The sequence below is a fragment of the Scyliorhinus canicula genome, chromosome 19, assembly GCF_902713615.1.
Source record: "Scyliorhinus canicula chromosome 19, sScyCan1.1, whole genome shotgun sequence".
NCBI lineage: Eukaryota > Metazoa > Chordata > Chondrichthyes > Carcharhiniformes > Scyliorhinidae > Scyliorhinus > Scyliorhinus canicula.
In genome coordinates, this window is record NC_052164.1 from 94,458,147 (window position 1) to 94,480,667 (window position 22,521).

The 22,521-nt window shown below is 44.7% G+C and overlaps 1 protein-coding gene across 4 annotated transcripts in view; it reads left to right on the forward strand.

Moving 5' to 3' along the window:
- sik3 (SIK family kinase 3) overlaps positions 1-22,521 on the forward strand; it is a 308,820-nt gene that overhangs the window by 158,556 nt on the left and 127,743 nt on the right. For all 4 annotated transcript variants that reach the window (XM_038779338.1, XM_038779335.1, XM_038779336.1 and 1 more), the window contains exon 4: positions 12,277-12,438. In XM_038779338.1, the coding sequence (XP_038635266.1) occupies positions 12,277-12,438 (162 nt within the window). The remainder of the gene's footprint in view (positions 1-12,276; positions 12,439-22,521) is intronic.

The window sequence follows — 22,521 nt, forward strand, 5'->3', positions numbered from 1 at the left end:
TTACTTCTGCCCCCTTCTGCACTATATTCCCACCCTTATCCGTCACTCCACCAATTTCCCTAGCCTCATCTCGCCTGCGGAGCTGATGCGCCAACATCCTGCTCGCCTTCTCCCCATACTCATATACCGCGCCCTGCGCCCTCCTCCACTGTGTCTCTGCCTTTCTGGTGGTCACCCCCCGGTTCTTCGCGTCCAATCCTGAGTGAAAAACCTGCCCCACCCACCCCTTCCTCAGATGAACCTGGTCCGCCACCTTCAAGTGGGTCTCCTGGAGCATAACCACGTCCGCCTTCAGCCCCTTCAGATGAGAAAATACCCTAGTTCTCTTAACCGGCCCATTCAGCCCCCTCACGTTCCAGGTAATCAGCCGGATCAGAGGGCAACCCGCCCCCCCTCCCGCGCCGGCTAGCCATAGCTTATCGACTGCTCGCCCCAGGCCAGCTCGCCCCGCCCGACCCGTTCCCCATCGCGATAACGCCTCTCTTCTACCCCCCCGGCCCACACCAGCTCCTTCCTGGTCATTCCAGCAGCAACCCGGTATCCCCCCCCCCCGGCTAGGACCCCTCCTAGCCGCGACGCACCTTCCACGGTACTTCCGTGAGTCAGCTGACTTCTGCTGACCCCGGCAGCTCCCGCCAAAACCCATCCCCTCCCGGCATGGGGTCATCCCCCTCTTGCCACACCTCCTTGGCACCGCTTCAGCGCGGGAAAGAAAACCTGTAGAGGCCACGCCCCCACCGCCAGCTCCGCCCCCCCTTGCCCCGCAGCGCGGGAAACCAGAGGAAAGCCCGCGCTTTCATACTGCCACACCCCACCCTACTGACGCAGCTCCCCAAAATCCAGTTTCACCCCAACCCCCAGCCCCATACAGAAGAGAACATATAAAACACAAACCCCCAACATTCCCCACATACCCCACACCCATACCCAACAGACAGACCCACCCGGAAACAGAGCAAAAAGAAAACCAGCATAAAAAACACGTGTCAAAATTGCAGAACAACAACAGCGAAAAACAGCAATGGCCATAGTGTGTCCCCAGACCCTAGTTCGAGTCCAACTTCTCCGCCTGTACAAAGGCCCACGCCTCCTCCGGGGACTCGAAGTCTTGCGGTCCTTGTATGTCACCCACAGGCGCGCAGGCTGCAGCATTCCAAATCTGACCTGCCTGGCACGCAGCACTGCCTTCGTCCGGTTGAACCCGGCCCGCCGCTTAGCCACCTCCGCACTCCAGTCCTGGTATATTCGCACTACCAAATTCTCCCACTTGCTACTCCTCTCTTTCTTGGCCCAGCGCAGCACACACTCCCGGTCGCTGAATCGATGGAACCGCACCAGCACCGCCCGCGGGGGTTCATTTGCCTTGGGCCTCCTGGCCAGCACTCTGTGAGCTCCCTCAAGCTCCAGGGGCAAATGGAAGGACCCCGCTCCCATCAACAAGCTCAACATCATGGTCACATACGACGGGAGATCCGACCCCACCAGCCCCTCCGCCAGGCCCAAGATCCTCAAATTCTTTCGCCTCGTGCGAACGTCCAGCTCCTCTAAGCGGTCTTGCCACTTTTTGTGAAGTGCCTCGTGCAACTCCACTTTCCCCACGAGGACCACGGCCTCCTCCTCCCGCTCAGCGGCCTGCTGCTGCAACTCTCGAATGGACACCTCCTGGGCCGCCTGGGTCTCAAGCAGCCTGTTGGTAGTCGCATTCAGGGAGTCCAGCAACTCAGCCTTCAGCTCCGCAAAACAGCGCAGAAGAGAGGCCTGCTGCTCCTGCGCCCACTTCCACCAGTCCTCGTGTGTTCTGCCAGCCGCCATTTTGTCCTTCTTCCCCCGCTTTTCTTGGGGAGCTGCTGCAGCTTTTTCCTTTGCCCCACTCCGGGTGAGCACCATAAATTATGGGGAATGCCCCTCTAGACACCTTCCCCCACCGGGATTCGTCGAGACAGCGCCGTTTGGGGGCCTCAAATCGGCCCAAAAGCCCTTAAGTAGCAGGAGCTGCCGAACGTGCGGCTTAGCTCCGCATAGCTGCAACCGGAAGTCCAATAAATCAATACTTGTGACTAGCAATTTGACAAGTGCAGGTACTGGACCCCTTATCCGGCGCCCCAGAATCCAAAAGGACCCGAAAACTGACTACATTCAAAGCTGGCGCCGTGGGTGGCAATTGGAATAAAACCCTTTCATTTTTTATTTTTCTTACTTTATTTTATGTGGTACATGTTAGGCCTAAGACCCAAAATCCATTCAATCCCCAAATCCGGCACAAATCCGGTCCCGGTCTTTCGAGAGATGGGAACCAGGGGGGTGGAAGGGAGGGTAGGAAGAAACGGGGCCTCTTTGGCTATCATGAACCTCAGCTATTATTGGGGTTGAAGAGATTATAGCAATATGATCATGAAGGGATTTAACAGAAGAATGAGAATTTCAAAATTGAGACTGTGAGGAACTGGGTGTCACTGTACTTCAATGTGGATGGGGTGCCTGATAAATTGGATTAGGTGTGGTGTAGGATCTAGCAGCAGACTTCTGGATGAACTGAAATTTTCAGAAAATGGAGTCTGGGAGGTCACCCATGAGAACATCGGAATAGCCAGGTCTGGCAATAACAAAGGCATGGATGAAGATTTCATAAGCAGATGTTCTGAGGCAGGGCAGGGTCTGGCGATGATATGAGAATGTATGTAGCTGATCTTTGCAATGGAAAGAATAAGGGGTAGAAGTCAGCTCAGTGAGAACACAGAACAGTATAGTTCAGCCGAAGGCAGTCATATGTAGTCAGTGGCAGGGTTACAGTGTTTTGAGGTATGGCTGAAGTTGATGGCTTCAGTCTTCCCATTGTTTAACATGTTGGAATTGTAATTCGACTGAAAATAGTTGTCTGACAATGTGTTGCTGTTAAATGGTTTTGCAGTATATGCGCATAAATTGATCCCAGGTAGCATATGGAAGAAGAGGCCCTGCCCCAGGATAGATCCTTGAGGAACTTTGGAGGTAATTTTGTGAGGGTGGGGAGGGAAGCAATTGCTGGAGATGCTTTGGCTATGATTGCACTTGTAGAAATGGGAGAATTGTTCTATTAAGTCACAGTGAAAAAGAGTGATTATAGGAGGAAGGTGTGATATACTGGTGTTGCTCGTTATGCTTTCCCTTAATTTGCTCTGTTTTAATTACCTTTGCTCAAGAGTCGCCAGGTATCTTTCTGATACCACCACAGGGTTCAAAGCCGAATACTGATCAATGACTCGATACACCAGTTAGTAAGTTTGAAATCAATGCACATTTATTTACACGCACAGTCAATTATTACTCATGCATTAATTCTACTCGCTAAACTACAACTAATACTAAAAGCCTATACTTAGCTTCGAGTGGCCCACTCAGTCAGAGAAACAATGGCCGTTGTCCGTTCTGATACAGCTGGCTTCGAACTGGTATATAATAGTAGCTAGGAGCGCCTATCTCGTAGCGTGCTTTGACCTTAGACTTACTTGGCTGGTGCTTGGCGGGCCTCTCGTCGCTGAGAGCCAAAGGCCAAGGTGAAGATGGAGAAAATAAGAGTTCTCAAGAGAGCGAACTGACCTTGGGGACTCTGCTTTATACCCCAAGGGGTTTCACGCCCTTCCGGGCGGACCCTGGACTTGGTCCCAATTAATTGGACTATGTCCCAATCGTTTGTATCGGTTCTCTCCAATAACGGGGTCGTTCCCTGATCATTGGGCGGGCTCTATGTAACCGTTGGCCTGCCTTTGTTTTAGCTTCCACTGGCGCCGGGGAGTCTGTCCTGGTACCGATTGTTTCAATGTTTCTTTTTGTCCCTGGAGATAGCTCATTTCTCTGCTAATGGCTTGTAGTTTCAGTTCTGTCTGGGCTCTGCAAGTTCCAATCCACAGGAAACCTTGCATCTGCTTGTTTTTCTAGTGCTGCCCATTTTTCCCTGCACTCTTTGCGAGTATCCATTTTGGAATCGGGACGTGGCCACCCCAGGTGGCTACACTGGTAAAGGCTACAGAGAGGTTGAGCAGGGATAATGCACCACAGTCACTGTCACAAAGTATGATATTTGCAGCTATGGTTACAGTCTTTTTAGTATTGGCGTAAGGGTGAAAACTTGATGGGATAGATTCACGTAAAGAGTTGCAGGAAGGGTGAGCACTAATTTGGGAGGTGACAATTTAAGTGGTTTGAAGAGGAAAGTAAAATTCAAGATGGGGTTGTAGCTTGCAAGCACAGATCCATCATGTGGACTTTTAAAAATATATATATTTTATTCTAAACATTATCACATTTTTACATACAAAGGCTTAACCATATCATACAATCAGTTTGTCATTTTTATTTTAACAAAGTAATAACAACAACCCTAAATCCCCTATCCACCCTACCCCCATCCCACTACCCTTCCTCCCTTATTCCCTCCCCTCCTAACCCTCCCGCCCATCCCTCTAACTGCTGGCCACAAACAGATCCTTAAAGAAAGTGATGAACCACATCCACCTGGAACAGAACGTTTCTTCCGCCCCTCTCAGGCTATATTTAATCTTTTCCAATTGCAGGAATTCTGCCATTTCACTCAACCATGCCGAGCCCCTCGGTGGCACCACCGAACTCCATCCAAGCAGGACTCGCCAACGAGCCACGAAGGAGGCAAAGGCCAAGACGTTAGGCCCCCCCCCCCCCCCCCCCGGAGTTCTGGGAATCTTGACACCACAAAGGTCGTCACCAGTGGACATAGCTCCAGTTTGACCCCAATGATCTCTGACATGATTTCAAAAAATGAGACCCAGAACCCAACTAGTTTTGCGCTGGACCGGAACATGTGTGAGTGATGCGCAGTCCCCCCTGAACAACGCTTACACCTGCCCTCCACCTCAGGGAAGAACCCACTCATACACATCTTAGTTAAGTGTAATCTACTTTAAATTGTATCAGGCTCAGCCTAGCACAGGAGGAGGCAAAGTTCACCCTATGCGGGATCTCACTCCACGTCTCTCCTTCTGGCCTGGGGCTAGAGGGAGGGGTGTGGAGTGAGATCCTGCATTGGGTGAACTTTACCTCCTCCTGAGCTAGGTTGAGCCTGTACATGTGGATTTTTCAAGAAGTAGAGTAATCTGAAAGTGAAGAACAATATCTGAAGAGAGAGAACCAATTAGAATGTCGCCTAGCATAGCAACCAGCAAGGGAAGTACTGAGTTTTCTTCTGAATGAGAATGAAATTGAGAGAACAGGCCATGGGGCTCATGTACAAGATGAGATTGGAGAGACAAAGATAGGAAGGAGACTGGAGAAAGTTATTGGGTCAGGAATATGGTCGAGGGGAATCTTGGTATGTTTGCCTTCCTGAGGAATGGGGAATGCAACAAAGGCAGTTCAACAGTTGAACTTCTATGTCACTAAGATGAATGCTATGAGTTTGCATGTTTTGTAGGTGAGGACAGAGGGAGACATGGGAGAGAAGAAACAGGTGCTATCTTTACATTTGTGAATAATTCTGTACTCTTGAATTCTACTTTTATAAAATTGTAAGTTGGCATGATTAAGGGGGCGATTGTGGAAATGTGTGGGAGAATTTATATGAAGGAGAAGTTAAGTGGTGACATAGGCAGTGTAAAGAGTTGAGAAGAGGGTTCAAGTCGTCGCTGAGGAACGGAAGGTATCTTGGATGAAAAACCCAGGGCGTAGGTCATAGTAAAGAATGACGTAGGGGGCGATTCTCCGCTCCGCGGACTAAGTGCCTGCGCCATCGTGAACACCATTGCGTTTCACGAAGGCGTGAACAGGGCCCGGGCACGACATATGCTGGCCCCCACAGGGGGCCAGCATGGCGCTGGAGCGGTTCATGCCACTTCAGCGTCCCGGTGCCGCGTCAACCCGCGCATGTGCAGTTGTGGCAGCTCAATCCCCCCCCCCGGTGAAGGAGCCCCCCCCGAGCGTTTTCGCAGAGTTCCCGCCGGCAGCGACCAGTGGTGGACGGCGCCGGCGGGACCCTGTCGTGTTGGAGCGACTGCTCAGCCCATCCGGGCCGGACAATCGCCGCTCGCCGGTTGCTGCGATTCTCCAAGCGGCCCGGCACGATTCGTGCGGCGCTGGTTTTGGGGGTTGGGAGACTCGCGTGCGGGGGTCGGGGCGGTGTGGCGCGGATCATGCGGCACCCCGGCGACTCTCCACCCCCGGTGGGGGGGGGGGGGGGGGGGGGGTTGAATACCGCCCACTGTATTCTAGTTTTCATTACTGGATAAAGCTGATTTTAATCCATATACACCATGAAATAATGAAAATACTCATGGTCATTGGTGGCCTTGCTGACACATTTTTGTCAGCCTTAGTGGAATTTAACTTTTTCAATAGTTGCTTGTACCAGTTCTGATTCATTTGTACATTTAAACAAAATAAACTGTATTAACGTTAACTATGTCAGTCTCATTAGCAGACCAGTGGCTTGCTGGCACTTGCTACCCTTTCTGGATTTATTTTGCAAGTTTAACATTTCACATTGAAGTGAAACATTTCATTTAGTTGACCAGATGAATGTCATGAGATCTTTTTTCATCACATTTGGAATGCTTTGAATTTAGTTCAAATAAACATAGGAGCACTAAGAACAGGCCTTGAAAGCAGCCTCAGGCTTGCTCAGTTAGATCATAGCTGATTTGTATCTCAACTCTATTTCACACTTTGCTCCAAATCTCCTGATGCCATTACCTATCAGAATGCTTTTAATGAGTGATAATTTCCCTAAAAGCGTTAAATTAAAAAAATTGTAATAGAAATTATATTATGATTTCAGTGTTGTGGCATGTGCTGTATTTACATATGAGCATTCAAGCTGCTTTGGAATGTAGAGGTGAAAAGGTTCTATTTATAAATTCCTGCCCTATCCCAAGATATATTAATTTACACATTCTACCTGTTGAAATATTGCAACATCGAGGAGCAATAATTGGGGTCTCAAACTCTGTGTAAGCAGGAATGCTCTCTGTGGAGAGAACCTATAGATTTTAGTCAAGGGAAGGATACAAGATTTTTGTCAGTTGACATCCATCCTTAATATTTGTAATTGCTGAGCTACCCTTATTATTTTTAAATAAAATAATTACAGAAGTATAATCAACCAAAAGGCCAAGTGGGTGATCCTATTCTGCCGTCTCTGCTGGCCCCCATCATCAGAACTACTAATGTACAACAAATTCTGTTCACTCCACATAACATTAAAAAGCGACAGAGTGCACTGGATATAACAAGCACCATGAAGCCTGAGCACTCACTACTCCAGCCAACACTTTTCAGTACAACTATATGACACTGGTATATACCTGACAAAGTGGAAGATTCTGCAAGGATGCCCTGTCTAAATAAAATGAGGGTGCACCTAACGTGGCATTATCATCCTATCAGCATTCTTTCCGTTATCGGTAAAGTGATGGAAGAAGTCATCAGGTGTCATCAAGTGTTACCTACTGTCAACACAAAAGTAAAGTATTATGGATGTTGGAAATATGAAATATATAAATATATGTGTTAGAAACATGCGACAAATCAGGCAGCTTTATGGAGGGTCTTTGGAACACACTATCAATGTCTTGCTCCTGATGCACAGTTTGGGTTCTGTCAGAGCCACTCTACTTCAAACCTCATCATAGTAGATCTATTGGCGGTCATTTTCCAAAGTTCTTTCGACTTGGAATGGTTCCTACAGATTGGAGAGTAGCTAATATAACCGCACTGTTCAAAAGGGAGGTAGAGAGAAAACTGGGAACTAAAGGGCAGTGAGCCTAACGTTGGTAGTAGGGATGTTGCTAAAGTCCATTATCAAGGATTTCATAGCATAGCATTTGGAAAGCAGTGGTATAATCAGACAAAGTTGCATGGATTTATGAAAGGGAAATCATGCTTGACAAATCTACAATAATCCTTTGAAAATGTAACTAGTAGAGTTGACCAGGGAGAACCGGTGGATGTGGTTTGTTTAGACTTCCAGAAGGCTTTCGATAAAGTCGCACACAGCAGATTATGATGTAAAATTAAAACGCATAGGATTATGGGTAGTATCTTAGAAAGCTGGTTAGCAGACAGGAAGCAAAAACTTGGAATAAATGTTTTTTTCCAACAATTGGCAGGCAGTGGCTAGTTGGGTAATGCAGCGATCTGTGTAAGGACCCCAACTGTTCACATTATATATTAATGATTTGGCCAAGGGAACTAAATGTAATATTTCCAAATTTGCAGGTGGTGCAAAGTTGGGTGGGAGGGTGAACTGTGAGGAGGATGCAGAGATGCTTCAGCGGGATTTGGACAGGCTGAGTTAGTGGGCATATGCTTGGCAGATGCAGTATAACTTACATAAATGTCAGGTTATCCACTTTGGTAGCAAAAATAGGACGGCAGATTATTATTTGAATGGGTGTAAATTGACAGAGGTGGACACTCAGCAAGACCTTAGTATCCTCGTGTATCAGTCGCTGAAAGTAAGCGCGCAGGTACAGCAGGCAGTAAAGAAAGCAAATAGTAGGGCGGCACGGTGGCGCAGTGGTTAGTACTGCTGCCTGCGGCGGTGAGGACCCGGGTTCGATCCCGGCCCCGGGCCACTGTCTGTGTGGAGTTTGCACATTCGGCCCTTGTCTGTGTGGGTTTCACCCCCACAACCCAAAGATGTGCAGTTTAGGTGGATTGACCACACTAAATTGCCCCTTAATTGGAAAATAAAATTGGTATTCTAAATTTACATTAAAAAAAGAAGGCAAATGATGATGGTCTTCATAGCGAGAGGATTTGAGTATAGGAATAGGAATGTTTCACTACAATTATAGAGGGCATTGGTGAGGCCACACTAGGAGTATTAGTGTACTTATCTGAAGAAGGATGTTCTTGCTGTGGAGGGAATGCAGCGAAGGTTTGCCAGGCTGATTCCTGGGATGGTGGAACTGTCATACGAGGAGAGACTAAATTGATTATATTAGGGTTTAGAAGAGTGAGAGGGGATCTCATAGAAACTTATAAAATTCTAACATGATTAGACAGGGTAGATTCAGAAAACACATTCCCGATGGTGGAGGAGTCCAAAACTAAGGGTCATAGTTGAGGATAAGGGGTAAACCTTTTAGGACTGAGGTAAGAAGTAATTTCTTCATCTAGAGACTAGTGAATCTGTGGAACTCATCACCACAAAAAGTAGTTAAGGTGAAAACATTGTGTAATTTCAATAAGGAATTAGATATAGCTCTTGGGGCTAAAGGGATCAAGGGATTTGGGGGGCAGGTGGGATCAGAGTATTGAACTTGATGATCAGCCATGGTCATAATGAATGGCGCAGCAGACTTGAAGGGCCGCCTTCTTCTATTTTCTATGTATGTTTCTATGTATGTTACCCCTGATTCAAGCATGGATGCAGGATCTGAATGCCAGAGAAGTTGTAGAGTATCTGTCCTCTATATCAATGCAGCATTCAACTGACGAGGACCCCAGAGAACCCAAGCAAAATTGGAGTGGCTTGGGGCGTCAAAGGGAAAATGCTTTCCGAAGCACACTTAATACAAAGAAGCTGGGCCGGGATTCTCCCCTACCCGGCGGGGCGGGGGTCCCGGCGTGTCGGAGTGGCGACATTGAGGGGCTAGGCCCGTGCCGGAGTGGTTCCCACTCCGCCGGCTGGCGTGAACAGCCTTTGGCGCCACGCCAGCCGGGGCCGAAAGGACTTCGCCGGCCGGCATAAATCCGCGCATGCACCGGAGCGTCAGCGGCTGCTGACGTCATACCGGCGCATGCGCAGGGGAGGGGGTCTCTTCCGCCCCCGCCATGGTGCCCCCACAGCACAGGCCCGCCCACGGATCGATGGGCCCCGATCGCGGGCCAGGCCACCGTGGGGGCTTGCCCGCGCCACCAATCCCGCCAGTAAGAGAGGTGGTTTAAACCATGCCGGCGGGAAAGGTCTGTCAGCCGCAGGACTTCAGCCCATCGCGGGCCGGAGAATCGCCGCGGGGGTCCCGCCGACTGGTGCGGGGGGTCCACCGACCGACGCGGCGCAATTCCCGCCTCCGCTGAATCTCGGGGGCCGGAAAATTCGGGACATGGCGGGGGTGGGATTGACGTCGGCCCCGGGCGGGTCGGTGAATTCCGCCCCAGGTTATGGTTGTTGAATATCATTGCAGGAGCTTCTCAGGGTATTGCACTTGCTCAACCATCTTCAGCTGCATTCGAAATTGACTTCCTTTATAAGGTCAGAGTGGGGCTGTTCACCTACAATTCCACAATGTTTTAAAAAAAAAAAATTTTAATTCAAATTTTCACATTTTCACAAAAAAGAAAACAGTAACATGAAATTCAAAGAACAAACCCCCCCATATATACAAAAGAGAAACAATAAATAAGCGCCCGTCGTTAGCGAAGATTCAAACAAAAACAAAGAGCCCCCCCCCCCCCCCCGGTTGCTGCTGCTGCTGCTGACCTTTTGTCTTTACCGTACTGCCAGGAGATCTAGGAATGGTTGCCATCTCCTGAAAAACCCCTGCACTGACCCCCTTAGGGCAAATTTCACCTTCTCCAATTTAATAAACCCCGCCATATCGTTGACCCAGGCCTCCACGCTTGGGGGCCTCGCATCCTTCCACCGAAGAACAATTCCACAATGTTGATCTCTATTCACAACTTCTTTGATAAGGAAGAAATCCTTGCCATCTTACAACAGAACCTAGATTAAATACAGGCTTGAGCTGACAAATGGCAGCTAGCATTCATACCAGTAAGTGCCTGGTAATGCCCATCTTGAATAAGACAAAGCCTAGCCATATCCACTTGACCTTCATTGACACCACTATCAACATCCTGATGGTTTAAGCTAATCTTGAATAGCTTTAGCTACATAGCCCTTGATCTGCCCTTGTAGGCATTGGTAATTGTCTCCCTTCCTGACCCTTCAAAATCACTCTGCTGTCTGAAAGGTTCAAATTAGGAATCTGATGGAATACTGGCCACATGTCTGGATGGGTGCAGCTGCAAGAAACCTGAGAGCATTCAGGCGAAAGTACTGATTGGTTCACTTGTCAATGGATTCGGCGTCCACCACTGATTATGGCTCCAGTGTGTTCAGATCACAGGATATGTAACAGCCACTTACCAAAACTATTTCAATGCACCTCTGTTCCCTGTATCCCTCCACCAAGAAGCACATTGTCTCTTAAGTTTTCCCAAGTCACATGGCATTCTGGCTGAGACATAAATCATTGTTTCTTCATCATTGCTGGTTAAAAATTCTGTAATTCCACCCCAGCATTATTGTGGGAGCACCATTCAAGCAATTCAAGGAGAAAGTCAATTACTTTCTCAGGACACCTTTGGGTAATAATTATTATTATTACCCAAAGTTTCCTTAAGAAAGTGATTCTCAGAGACAGCAGAATAAATGGAGCCATTCCTGAGTATCACCATCTGCAAAACTAACATTTAAATATTACCTTGCATATGGAATTGACATGGTTATACTTTATACTTCAAACTGCCTAATATAACATTAAAGTGATGTGTTTGGCACTACTGTGGTCTTTCTTTTGAGTTGGAAGTACATACTATTCTCTCAGAATGCACTCAATTCGTTGTAGGTGGCCACTTCCTCTGGTTGCTGCCAGTATTGCTCTTGAATAACTACCAGGAAGAGGAGAGCCCAGCCTGGCAAAAGATGATTATTCAGTTTTTCCCTCTCAGCCTGAATAGATGGAATTCTGGTGTCTTGCTGTGTAGCATGACTGCAATCTGAGTAGAACATTGAACCTATATACCACGTTTCGTGCAGAGAATGCCGATGCTGCACTGTGCACTATGGTCCCCACACTGCTGTAGTCTTGAGCTTGAATTCTAGACTATTGACATTTCTGAAATATGTCACTAGTTGGAATCATTTACTTCCCAACAGAACCTTACCATGGAGGATTTTTTTCCATCTTCTCAACATAAAATTGTGCTTTGTGTTTGTTGAAACAAAAATAACTATAAAGGAAGCTGCAGAGGAATCCGAGATGTTCATATGTGGTGTTTGCTCAGAGAGATGCCATGGTGATGGCAGGGTGTTGGGGGAGGATCAGGAAGAGAAAAATTATCTTTAAAGTTAACATGCTGCCTTTGCTAAATTTCCAATGATTCCTGGACATATATAGGTATGTATGCTTTAAAATATTTGTGTACTCCTTCGTTTAGTATCACCAAAGTGTGATGACTCTTTTATTTTGCGAAAACTTGTGACACCTTGAGCCTTTATATCATGTTTCTCACAATTTCCTCCAACCTTTCAAACCGTAGATCACCTTGTCGCCCATGGACGTATGGCAGAGAAAGAAGCCCGAAAGAAATTCAAGCAGATTGTTGCAGCGGTCCATTTTTGCCACTGTCGAAACATTGTACATCGAGACCTGAAAGCTGAAAACCTGCTCCTAGATGCTAACCTTAACATAAAGATTGCAGGTATATTGACGCTAATTTTCCAGGGTTTTTAAACTCCCAGCTTTTAGAGAACATGGTTTTGCTTTGCATGGTTTGAAGGAATGAAGAGAAAATGATACGGATGGGAGGGAATAGAACCTTAAATAAATTTTGATCTACCTGGAATAAAGATGTTATATTTCAGTATTAACGGAGACCTACTATGTTTGTGTCATCTGGATTTCCTCTTAAGTGTGGGACATCAACATTGGTGGAAGAAGAACTTTTGAATATTTTTAAGGCAGAGGGGGAAAGATTCTTGGTAAGCAAGAGGGTGAGATGCAGACTTGAGGTTACTATCAAATCAGCCATGATCTTATTAAACGGCAGAGCAGGCTTGAGGGGCCGAATGGCCTACTCCTGCTTCTGGCTCGGATATGTTCATATGTCTTTCAGCACCATTCTTTGTTGCCGTAGAATGAAGAAATGACGATTTGATAACCTGCGCTTGAAGTGCCTGACTTTTGCCTGGTGCTTCCACATAAAAGAGGAAAAAATGGAGATATGTAGTCATAGAATCAAAGAATCATAGAATTTACAGTGCAGAAGGAGGCCATTCGGCCCATCGAGTCTGCACTGGCCCCCTTGGAAGAGAACCCTACTCAAGCCCACACCGCCATCCTATCCCCGTAACCCAGTAACCCCACTTAACCTTTTTGGACACGAAGGGCAATTCAGCATGGCCAATCCACCTAACCTGTACATCTTTGGACTGTGGGAGGAAACCGGAGCACCCGGAGTAAACCCCACGCAGAGACGGGGAGAACGTGCAGACTCCGCACAGACAGTGACCCAAGACGGGAATCAAACCTGGGACCCTGGAGCTGTGAAGTAATTGTGCTAACCACTGTGCTACCGTGCTGCTCCAGTCATAAAGGAAAATTTAGTCATAAAGGAAAATAGGAAATGTAGTTCTTCTTTCTTAAAATAGGAATGATCTTTTATGTAAGACCAAGAACAGGCAATGATGAGACCATCCAAATCACATCCCTCTGGTACTTCCCATAACCCATCAGCATTTTGAATTTCTTCACTATCTTTTTGTCTACTGAAGACCCTTTGGCGTCAGAAAATAAGTTATCCTTCTTATGTAATAGTGGCTAAAATTTGACACTATCCATTAAATAATTCACCACAACTTTACAAAGAATTGCTTAGAATGTACAACGCAGAAGTAGGCCATTTGTCTCAATTGACCCAAGTCTGTTTATGCTCCACAAGAGCTTTGTCCCACCCCTCTCTATTTTCCCCCATTAGCATTACGTTCTATTCCTTACTCCCTTGTATTTATCTAACTTCTCCTTGACTGTGTTTATACCATTTGTCTCCTTGTGGTGATGACTTCGACATTCTAACCACTTTCTGGCTAAAGAAATTTCTCCTAATTTCTTCATGACCATCTTATAATTGGTTTTGGTTTTGGCCTCCCCACAACTAGAAACATTTCCTTCTGCTAGAGTTAGAAACAGATTCTCTAACTACTCTTCTATTTCAACAGCGGAAAAGTTCTCATGTGTTTAACATTCTTTGTCACTCCACCTATGTATGCACTTTCCAAATTTCTCCCCACTTCTTTCCTGTAGGCTTTGCATAAATTATTTTAGTCCATTTTATTTTGATTTTAATCATGCTATTCATGCATTTGCAAACCACTTGCTTCACTCACCCTTATTTTTCCTGGATGTCTATATTTGTTGTTTTTGATATAATTTAGAAATTTCCTATTTTTTTTTGATTGGATGTTTTAGCTGATGTTATTCACCTCCCTAAATAAATGCAGCCAGTTTGGCTGAAAATACCACTTTTAGAGTTGATTATGCAAATTGTACGTTGCTTGTAGAAAAAAAACTGGTGTTATGGAATAAATTGCCATCCAAACTCCATAGGCAATCTCAGCCATTTGGTTTTAAAAGCAATAGAAGATACATTGTGTTCGCACTTCATTTGAGAGTCCATTCTGCTTTAAATAATGGGTGTGATTTCATTGATGAGCTAACTATTAGCTTCAGGTAATCTTCCTTTTTTTAAAATGACCACCGACTGCTGCTTCGTACTTCTGATTTCCCTGCACCACATATCATTCCTTTTCCCAAAGCATAGGCAGTTGACAGCAATTATGGGCAAAATTCTCTCAATTTCCCGCTAGCGTGTTTGATGGTGGGAGAATATAGCAGGAGGGCCAGAAATTGGTTTCACACCGGCGTGAATTTACAATGGGATCTTCTGCTGGTGCTTGCCACGCAAGGTTGGAAAACCCACCAGAGGCCAAGTTGAACCTCATTTGCTGTTGATTGGATGCAGATGAAGGCCCGAACCCTTTCCCTTCCACCAGATTCTCCATGATGCCTGCAGGAAAATAAGCCAACTTGAAACACATTCATACAACATGGTGTGTAGATGTCAGGACTCAGCTTAACAATGATGCCATTGAGTTCAGGATCGGGGCCGCCCGCAACCCTGAAGCAACACAGCAGTCGGTTGGGGAAGCATCTGCAGGTGGTTCTTCCGGATCAGGTGTCCTGGTAACTTTGAGTTTCTTGAGTTACTCCCAGCAGGACTAGGACGAGTAAAAATCTGTATGTTCTGTGAGAATCTCCTTTGGAATTGGCCATGACTTTGAACTTGAATGTCAACTAATTTGGTATCTTTATTTCCAGAAGCTTTGGCTCAAATCATCAATGGTTGCCTGTTTCACTTTGCCCCTTACAGTGTTGACTGCTACCCCCTAGCACCCACATTTCCAGCAGTAGAAATATTGGTCCCTAAGTTAATGTCTCCCTTTGAGCAAATCTTGTCAAAAATTTGAGTCTGTCAAAAAAGCTTTGAAATTCCCTTTGCTTTTAAATTGTTTGTAATGTAAATTGAGTAAACAAGTATTGTGAATCATTCCACACTTGTTTACATAACTTCTCCAGAAATAGGACAAATTAAACGTGACAAATGGAGTTACAGCAAACTTCCTACAATTAATGTATCTATTAAATTCAATAGCACAACATCTTTAACTGTATACATGGAGATTGATACAGATCAGTCATTATCTAATTAAATGGCGGAACAAGCTCAATGGAAGATGGGGAGTGTGTGGGGGTGGATGCAGAAGGAGGGCAGTGTGAGAGCCTGAATTCCCCCTGCTATTGCAGTGTTCCTGTTTATAAGAAATATAATCTTGATCATTAATTAATTTATTTGTTAATTTAATTTTGTTATTTGTTACAATCCCAGCTGATGTTACGACTGGAAAGTCAGGTCCCGGAATGGAACACTGGCTCAAAAAGCCGTTACTTTTATTTTTCTTTAAAGACGTAGATGAACAGAGTCACAGGACTACCAATTCATTTTTTAAAAAAATGTTAGAGCACCCAATTATTTTTTTCCAATTATGGGGCAATTTGGCGTGGCCAATCCATCTAACCTGCACATCTTTGTGTAGTGGGGTGAAACCCACGCAGATACGGGGAGAATGTGCAAACTCCACAGTGACCTAGGGCCGGGATTCAACCCGGGTCCTCGGCACCATAGGCAACAGTGCTAACCACTGTGCAACCGTGTTGCCCAATACTAATTCATTTTAACAAAAAAAACAATTTATTAAACATGAGAAGATTGACTATACTACAATAATCCTTTACTCCTTCATCTCGCCTATATCTTCACAGATGTACATAGATTCTTGAGGATAACACAAGTTACAAAATATATCTTACACTATAATGTTCACGATAAATACACGTTCCATGTAAACCAACAAGTCAACTGTGGTCAGAGACACCACACTCTGAAACCAAGTGGCAGCTGTCACCCAATACAACTTCTGTGGATATCTCATTTAATCCTCCCCAGGTACTTATCACACTGTGAACCAACTGGTCTCACTGGAACTCTGACTTCCACATGAGTTTTCCCAAGCTCCGCGCTTGAAAAACACACCTGGGAATCCTCTCACAAACCTGTTTTTTGAATTGACTCTTTAACTCAGAGCACTTTTGCTATCTTTGACGTGACTTCTCCTGAACAGAACCTTGTTCAACTTCTTGCTTGCTCTTCCTTTAACTTAATTGTCCTCCTACGACACATTTTTTTCTCAACTCCCTGGCTCTGGACTTTCTTGTGTTCTTTTGGGAAGTTTTCTTTTTACAGCTCCCTTAATCTTGTCCAGCTCCTTCTGGGTCCAGCTTAAAACTAAACTCAGAAGTTCTCTCTAACCTAGGGTGAGCCTTTAATTGCAATGCAGGCACCGTTTGAAATGAAACAGACATGTTTAACATGAGCTAACTGAAGTTCTAACCTGTTTTTATACAGAAACACAAAATGAAACTTACTTACAGCTGCACCATGTTTTTAATACCCTCAAATACAAATATAGATTACTTAAAACAACATTTGTTTCCTGACAATTGGTGGGGCCCACTTGCATTGCCACAAAGTGGGGGATAGAACAGCTCAGTGGATGCAAATTCTGCTTCAAGCATGATTTTCCAGCTTCTGACTGAGATCTTTCTTCTGCAGTTGGAAAGCCCTTGTAGAGCAATTAGCTGCCAAAGTTTTTTATTCATAGTCTTCACACCAGTGGTAGTAAAGGGAGGCAATCATCTCTTGAAGGTGTTCTCACTTCCTCCAAATCGGGCCTGCACTAGCATTGTTTTGCAATCTGTTGGAGCTGGCTTTTAGAATCGATGTGAAATGTGCAGTATGAAAGCAGCATATGATTGAAGAATATATATTTGAGCACAGTCATTCTCTTGTTATGCATTTATGGAATATTAGATTTGGTGTCTGTAACTGTTCACAAGTTTAAATTGCAACAAATACAGGTCAGTAAATGAAAAGCAGCATTTTCAAATTTACTGCGTTTTTACTGATGTGGTGGCCCTTATTGTTAAACTATAGAAGGTGAAACATTTCTGATGTTGAAATCTATTATTCTTCTCTGGAAGTTTGGATTAGTTCTCAAAACAACAGATGAATTACGGCAAGCAGTTTTTATGTTAAATTTGACTGATGTTAAGTTGCTCTTTACCACAACTCTCATGAACGTTCATGAGGAACCTGTTATTCCTCTCCTTTCACTACGGCTCTGTGTTCATGTTTCAAAACCATGGCATTGCTTTAAATTTTTATGTTTACATTTTTGCTGTCTGACTGCCAAGTTATTAAATGGTCAATGTCAGTGTTTGGAGAAATTTCTTAGATTTTAAAGAAATCTCTGCAGTACATGGGTAATTTTCTTTTTTTCTAGACTGGTGCAGAAATCCTCTTTGAATCGGTGGTCATATTTTATGGATTGCAGTTGCTGCTGTATTAATGCTGACCATATGAGCAATGTGATGAGTGCAAAACATGTTTTGGCACTAACAGGAACTAGTCCAGCTGAGTTCATACTCCAAGTACATTTGCTCCAAAATTAGTGGTTATAAACATTTGCTTTGCACCCGTGGTCTCAGGTTTCAAATACAGTCGCACATGGAATTAATTCATCACATTTCTTAGTTGGCTGCTTTCTTGGGAAGCCTTCTTGATTTTGATATCCTGCTGAAATAAACAAGGTACAGTTAACGCAAGTACCTTGCGAATGTTTGAGGGATAGATTGACATCCCTCTTTAGGTAGATCGGAAACAGCAGGCCCACCAATCAAACAAGAGGAAAGTTAGGTGAGTTGCGACTCAGCCTATGCTAATATTCTGAGGTTTGCAGTCCTCCATCTCTCCTCTACTCTTCTCTTTTTCTTTCTCAATGCCTCCCCTTACCCAGCCTTGAGGAAGTGCCTGGCTTTTACTGTTCTGTAAAACAGACCTTCATTCTTACAAACTGTTTGGCTTTAACGTCTAGCCAAATATTCTAAATTCTGAGACATATTATAGTTGCTTTTGCCAGATCTGTTAAAGCATATTGTTGATTCATAATATCTCACATCCATCGGGATCTTTTAAAATCAGTTTTTGCTGATTTCCACTGATAAATTGCTCAATGTTATTTGGGCGATGAATCTATTAAAAACAGATTTCCCCTTACATTTGTGAAAAAAAACTCCTGTTTCCCATTTGATTCTTTGCAAAAGTGAGGTCTGGAAATATGCATGCTTTACATTTGCAATGCCAGCACACATGCTGAAGAGCTTAGATAATCGTAGAATCCCTACAGTACAGAAGGAGGCCATTTGGCCTATCGAGTCTGCACCAACCCTCCAGAGCACCCCATCTTGGGTCAGGCCCCTACCCTATCCATGTAACCCAGTAGCCCCACTAACCAGCACATCTTTGGACATCTTAATGACGACAGCAGTGTCATTAACAAAATGCAAAGATTCAATATAATGATCACAGTCTACCATTCACCAAACAGACTGGAAAATTAAATTATAGCATTAATTATTTATTTTTTCCATCAGACTTTAAAAATAAATTGTCTCCTTCTTGATAGTATGATAGTAATATGCTGCATTAGCTTATATTTCTGTAATCAACATATTGTAGCACTGTCCATTCACAAATGTTGCAAATATATTTAGTGCTAATGTAGCTTGACAGTATTTTATGGCAATCACTTCAGCAACTGCCAGATAGCCCCATAAAATGGTGTCTCTGAACTGAGCAAATAATTGAGCATTTAGCTTAATTGTGATTTTGTTAATCTCTTGTATGTTTCCTTGGGTTTAGTCATGTTGAAAATAATTGAATTTACTGTTTACAGATTTACAATTTTTTGGCTTTTCTCTTTGCTTTTGATGCTAAAAATGTAAAAAACTGAAATACTCAAGTCCAGGGTGTTAAATTGAAAGGCACCTATTTTAAGGCCTTCCTTACAAATGCACAGATACTGAGGTGCTTTGGGAGGGAATTGGTTTGATATCAGGAATTCTCACTCCCTGTTACACACATGCTCAGTCACTTGGAGCAGCGAGAGCTATAATTGGCAATTGTGCTGAGGAAGGTGTACCCATAGGAGAGTGCAAGACTGATATGGGAGGGGAGGATATTAAAATGTGAGGGTGAAGATTGCCAGTATGATTCGAAGGATTGGGAAGAAAAGTGTCAAAGCATCAAAAAGATGTGAAAAGCAGATTTTGAATTCAGCTGGATAGTGCACTGATAGGGTTAGGCTGAATATCGCCCCTTTGATATTTGCCCCTATCAAAATGTGACGCTATAGATGTTGCCATTTATTGATTAATTTTGGGTGGAAAACTGGAGTAAAATATTGCAATCCTGTAGGATTCCAAAAAGTGCAGTTTGGTATTGCACGGCACTTTGTCAAAAAGATGGTATCCTATTTAAATTCATGCTGTGCAGGGAAAATATTGTGTCTTTGCTATATCTCACTATACTGTGTAGCAATGTAGCTTTCCTAAGAACAGCATACTAATAACTCAATTGTATTAGGTGGTTCCTAACTTTCTTGGATTAAAATCAGGAATGTTTTGATTCTGTGCCCCTGTAACTAAAATGTTTTCTTTTAAATGTAGCTACAAATCTTCAAAAACACCCTCATATTGCAAAAGTATCTTTCTGTCTTTTAGGATTGGAGTTCCATGGTGCTCTAAAGATACAGTCAGCTGCTGATAATTGTTCTGTAACTGCAGGTGTTGAGCATATTTCTAAGTGTGAAAGCTTTCGGTAACCAAGCTGGGCAGATGGTTGAAGTATCAGTGGGGGAACATTTTGCAGACAGTGATCCCGACTCCATTAGATTCAAGATTGCTGTGGAAAAGGACAAGAGCCTGAGATCAAAGTTCTAAACTGGGGGTAGGTTTTATGGAAGGTCAATTTTAAAAAGATCAGCTATGATTTGGCCAGAATGGACTGGGAGCAGACATTTTTCGGTAAATCTGTGATATTTCATAGAATTTACAGTGCAGAAGGAGGCCATTCGGCCCATCGAGTCTGCACTGGCTCTTGGAAAGAGCCCCCTACCCAAGCCCATACCTCCACACTATCCCTATAACCCAGTAACCCCACCTAACACTAAGGGCAATTTGGACCCTGAGGGCAATTTAGCCTGGCCAATTCACCTAACCTGCACATCTTTGGACTGTGTGAGGAAACCGGAGCACCCGGAGGAAACCCACGCACACACGGGGAGAACGTGCAGACTCCACACAGACAGTGACCCAAGCCGGGATTCGAACCTGGAACCCTGGAGCTGTGAAGCATTTGTGCTAACCACTATGCTACCGTGCTACCCGTGGGATGGGTTCAAGAAGGAAATAGGGAGAGTACAGGGTCAACATGTTCCAATCAGGTAAAAGGGTGGGTCCAACAAATCCAGTGAACCCTGGATATCAAGGAATGTACAGCATTGGATAAGAAGAAAAAAGGAGGCTAATGGCAGATATTGAGGGCTCAAAACAGCAGAAGCCCGAGAGGCGTATAGAATGTGCAAGAGGGAACTTAAAAAGGAAATTAGGAGAGGAAAAAAAGGGGACTGGAAAGGATAATGGCAGGTAAAATAAAGGAAAATCCTAAGTTGTTTTACAAGTACATTAAGGGTAAAAGGATAACTAGGGATAGTGTGGGGCCCATTAAGGAGCACGCTGGTAAATTGTGTGTGAAGCCGGAGGATGTGGGTAGGTTTCTAAATGAATACTAGGTGCCAGTGTTCACTCGTGAGAGGGACAGTGTGGGTATAGAAATCAGGGAGAAGGACTGTAATAAAATTAAAGAGATTGACTAGACAGAGAGGAGGTTCCGAGTGGTCTGGCAGGCTTAAAGGTAGACAAATTTCCAGGGCCAAATGAAATGTATCCCAGGCTGCTGTGTGAGGCAAGGGAGGAAATAGCAGGGGGCGCTGGCAATAATTTTCAATTCCACTCTGGCTACAGGAGAGGTGTCAGAGGACTGGAGGATAGCCAATGTGGTACCATTATTCAAGAAGGGAGGAAGGGATAAACCAAGAAACTACAGACCAGTCAGTCTAACCTCTGTGGTGGGGAGAGTCAGATTTAATCTGCATTTGGAGAGGCAGGGTTTAATCAAGAACACTCAGCATGTTTTTATTAAGGGGTGGTCACGTCTGACTAACTTCATTGAGTTTTTTGAAGAGTTGACCAAGTGTGTAGGTGAGGGAAATGCATTTGACATAGTCTACTTGGACTTCAGTAAGACCTTTGATAAGGACCCACATGGGAAACTGATAGCGAAGATAAGAGTCCATGGGATCCAAGGAAATTAGGCAAATTGGATCCAAAATTGGTTGAGTGGCAGGAAGCAGAGGGTGATGGTCGAGGGGTGTATTTCTGACTGGAAGCCTGTGTCCAGTGAGGTTCTGCAGGGATCAGTGTTGGAGCCCTTGCTGTTTGTGTTTTATACAAATGATTTAGATATGAATGTAGGAGGGTTGAACAGTGAGTATGTGTATGATCTGAAAATTGGTGGCGTGGTAAATAGTGAGGAGGGTAGCCTTCGATTGCAGGAGGATATACTCAGGTTGGTCAGATGGGCTGATCAGTGGCAAATAGAATTTAATCCGAATAAATTTGAGCTAATGCACTGGGGCAAGTTAAACAAGGTAAGGGATTATATGATAAATGGCAGGAGCCTGAGAAGCATCGAGGGTCAGAGGAATCTTGGTGTGCATATACACCATTCCCTCAAGCTACCTTTAGTGGAGGCATAGAGTTTCAGAGCAAGGAGATCATGCTGGAACTGTATAGAACGTTGGTTAGGCCACACCAAAGCATTGTGTGCAGTTCTGAAATAACAGGAGGAATGTGATAGCACTGGAAAGGCTTCAGAAGAGATCTACCAGGATGTTGCTTGGGTTGGAGAGAGTTAATTATGAAGAAAGATTGGATAGACTTGGGGCGCAATCCAACGGCCACGCTATGCCGGAAAAGCAGCTCTCTGTGACGCAGCGTGGCCGTTTAAAGCAAGGAGACCTCACTCCTGGGATCTATCCGTCTCGCAACGACTCGCACGATTCAACGCAATCTCGCGATACGTGATGTGAATCCTGCCCACAATGGGCGGGATCACATTTTAGCAAATCTGCATATTAGAGTGAGGCAGTAAGCCTGCTTTGGGATTCAACCCCTTCGTCTCAGAGACCTTGGGCGAACGCTGTTTGAT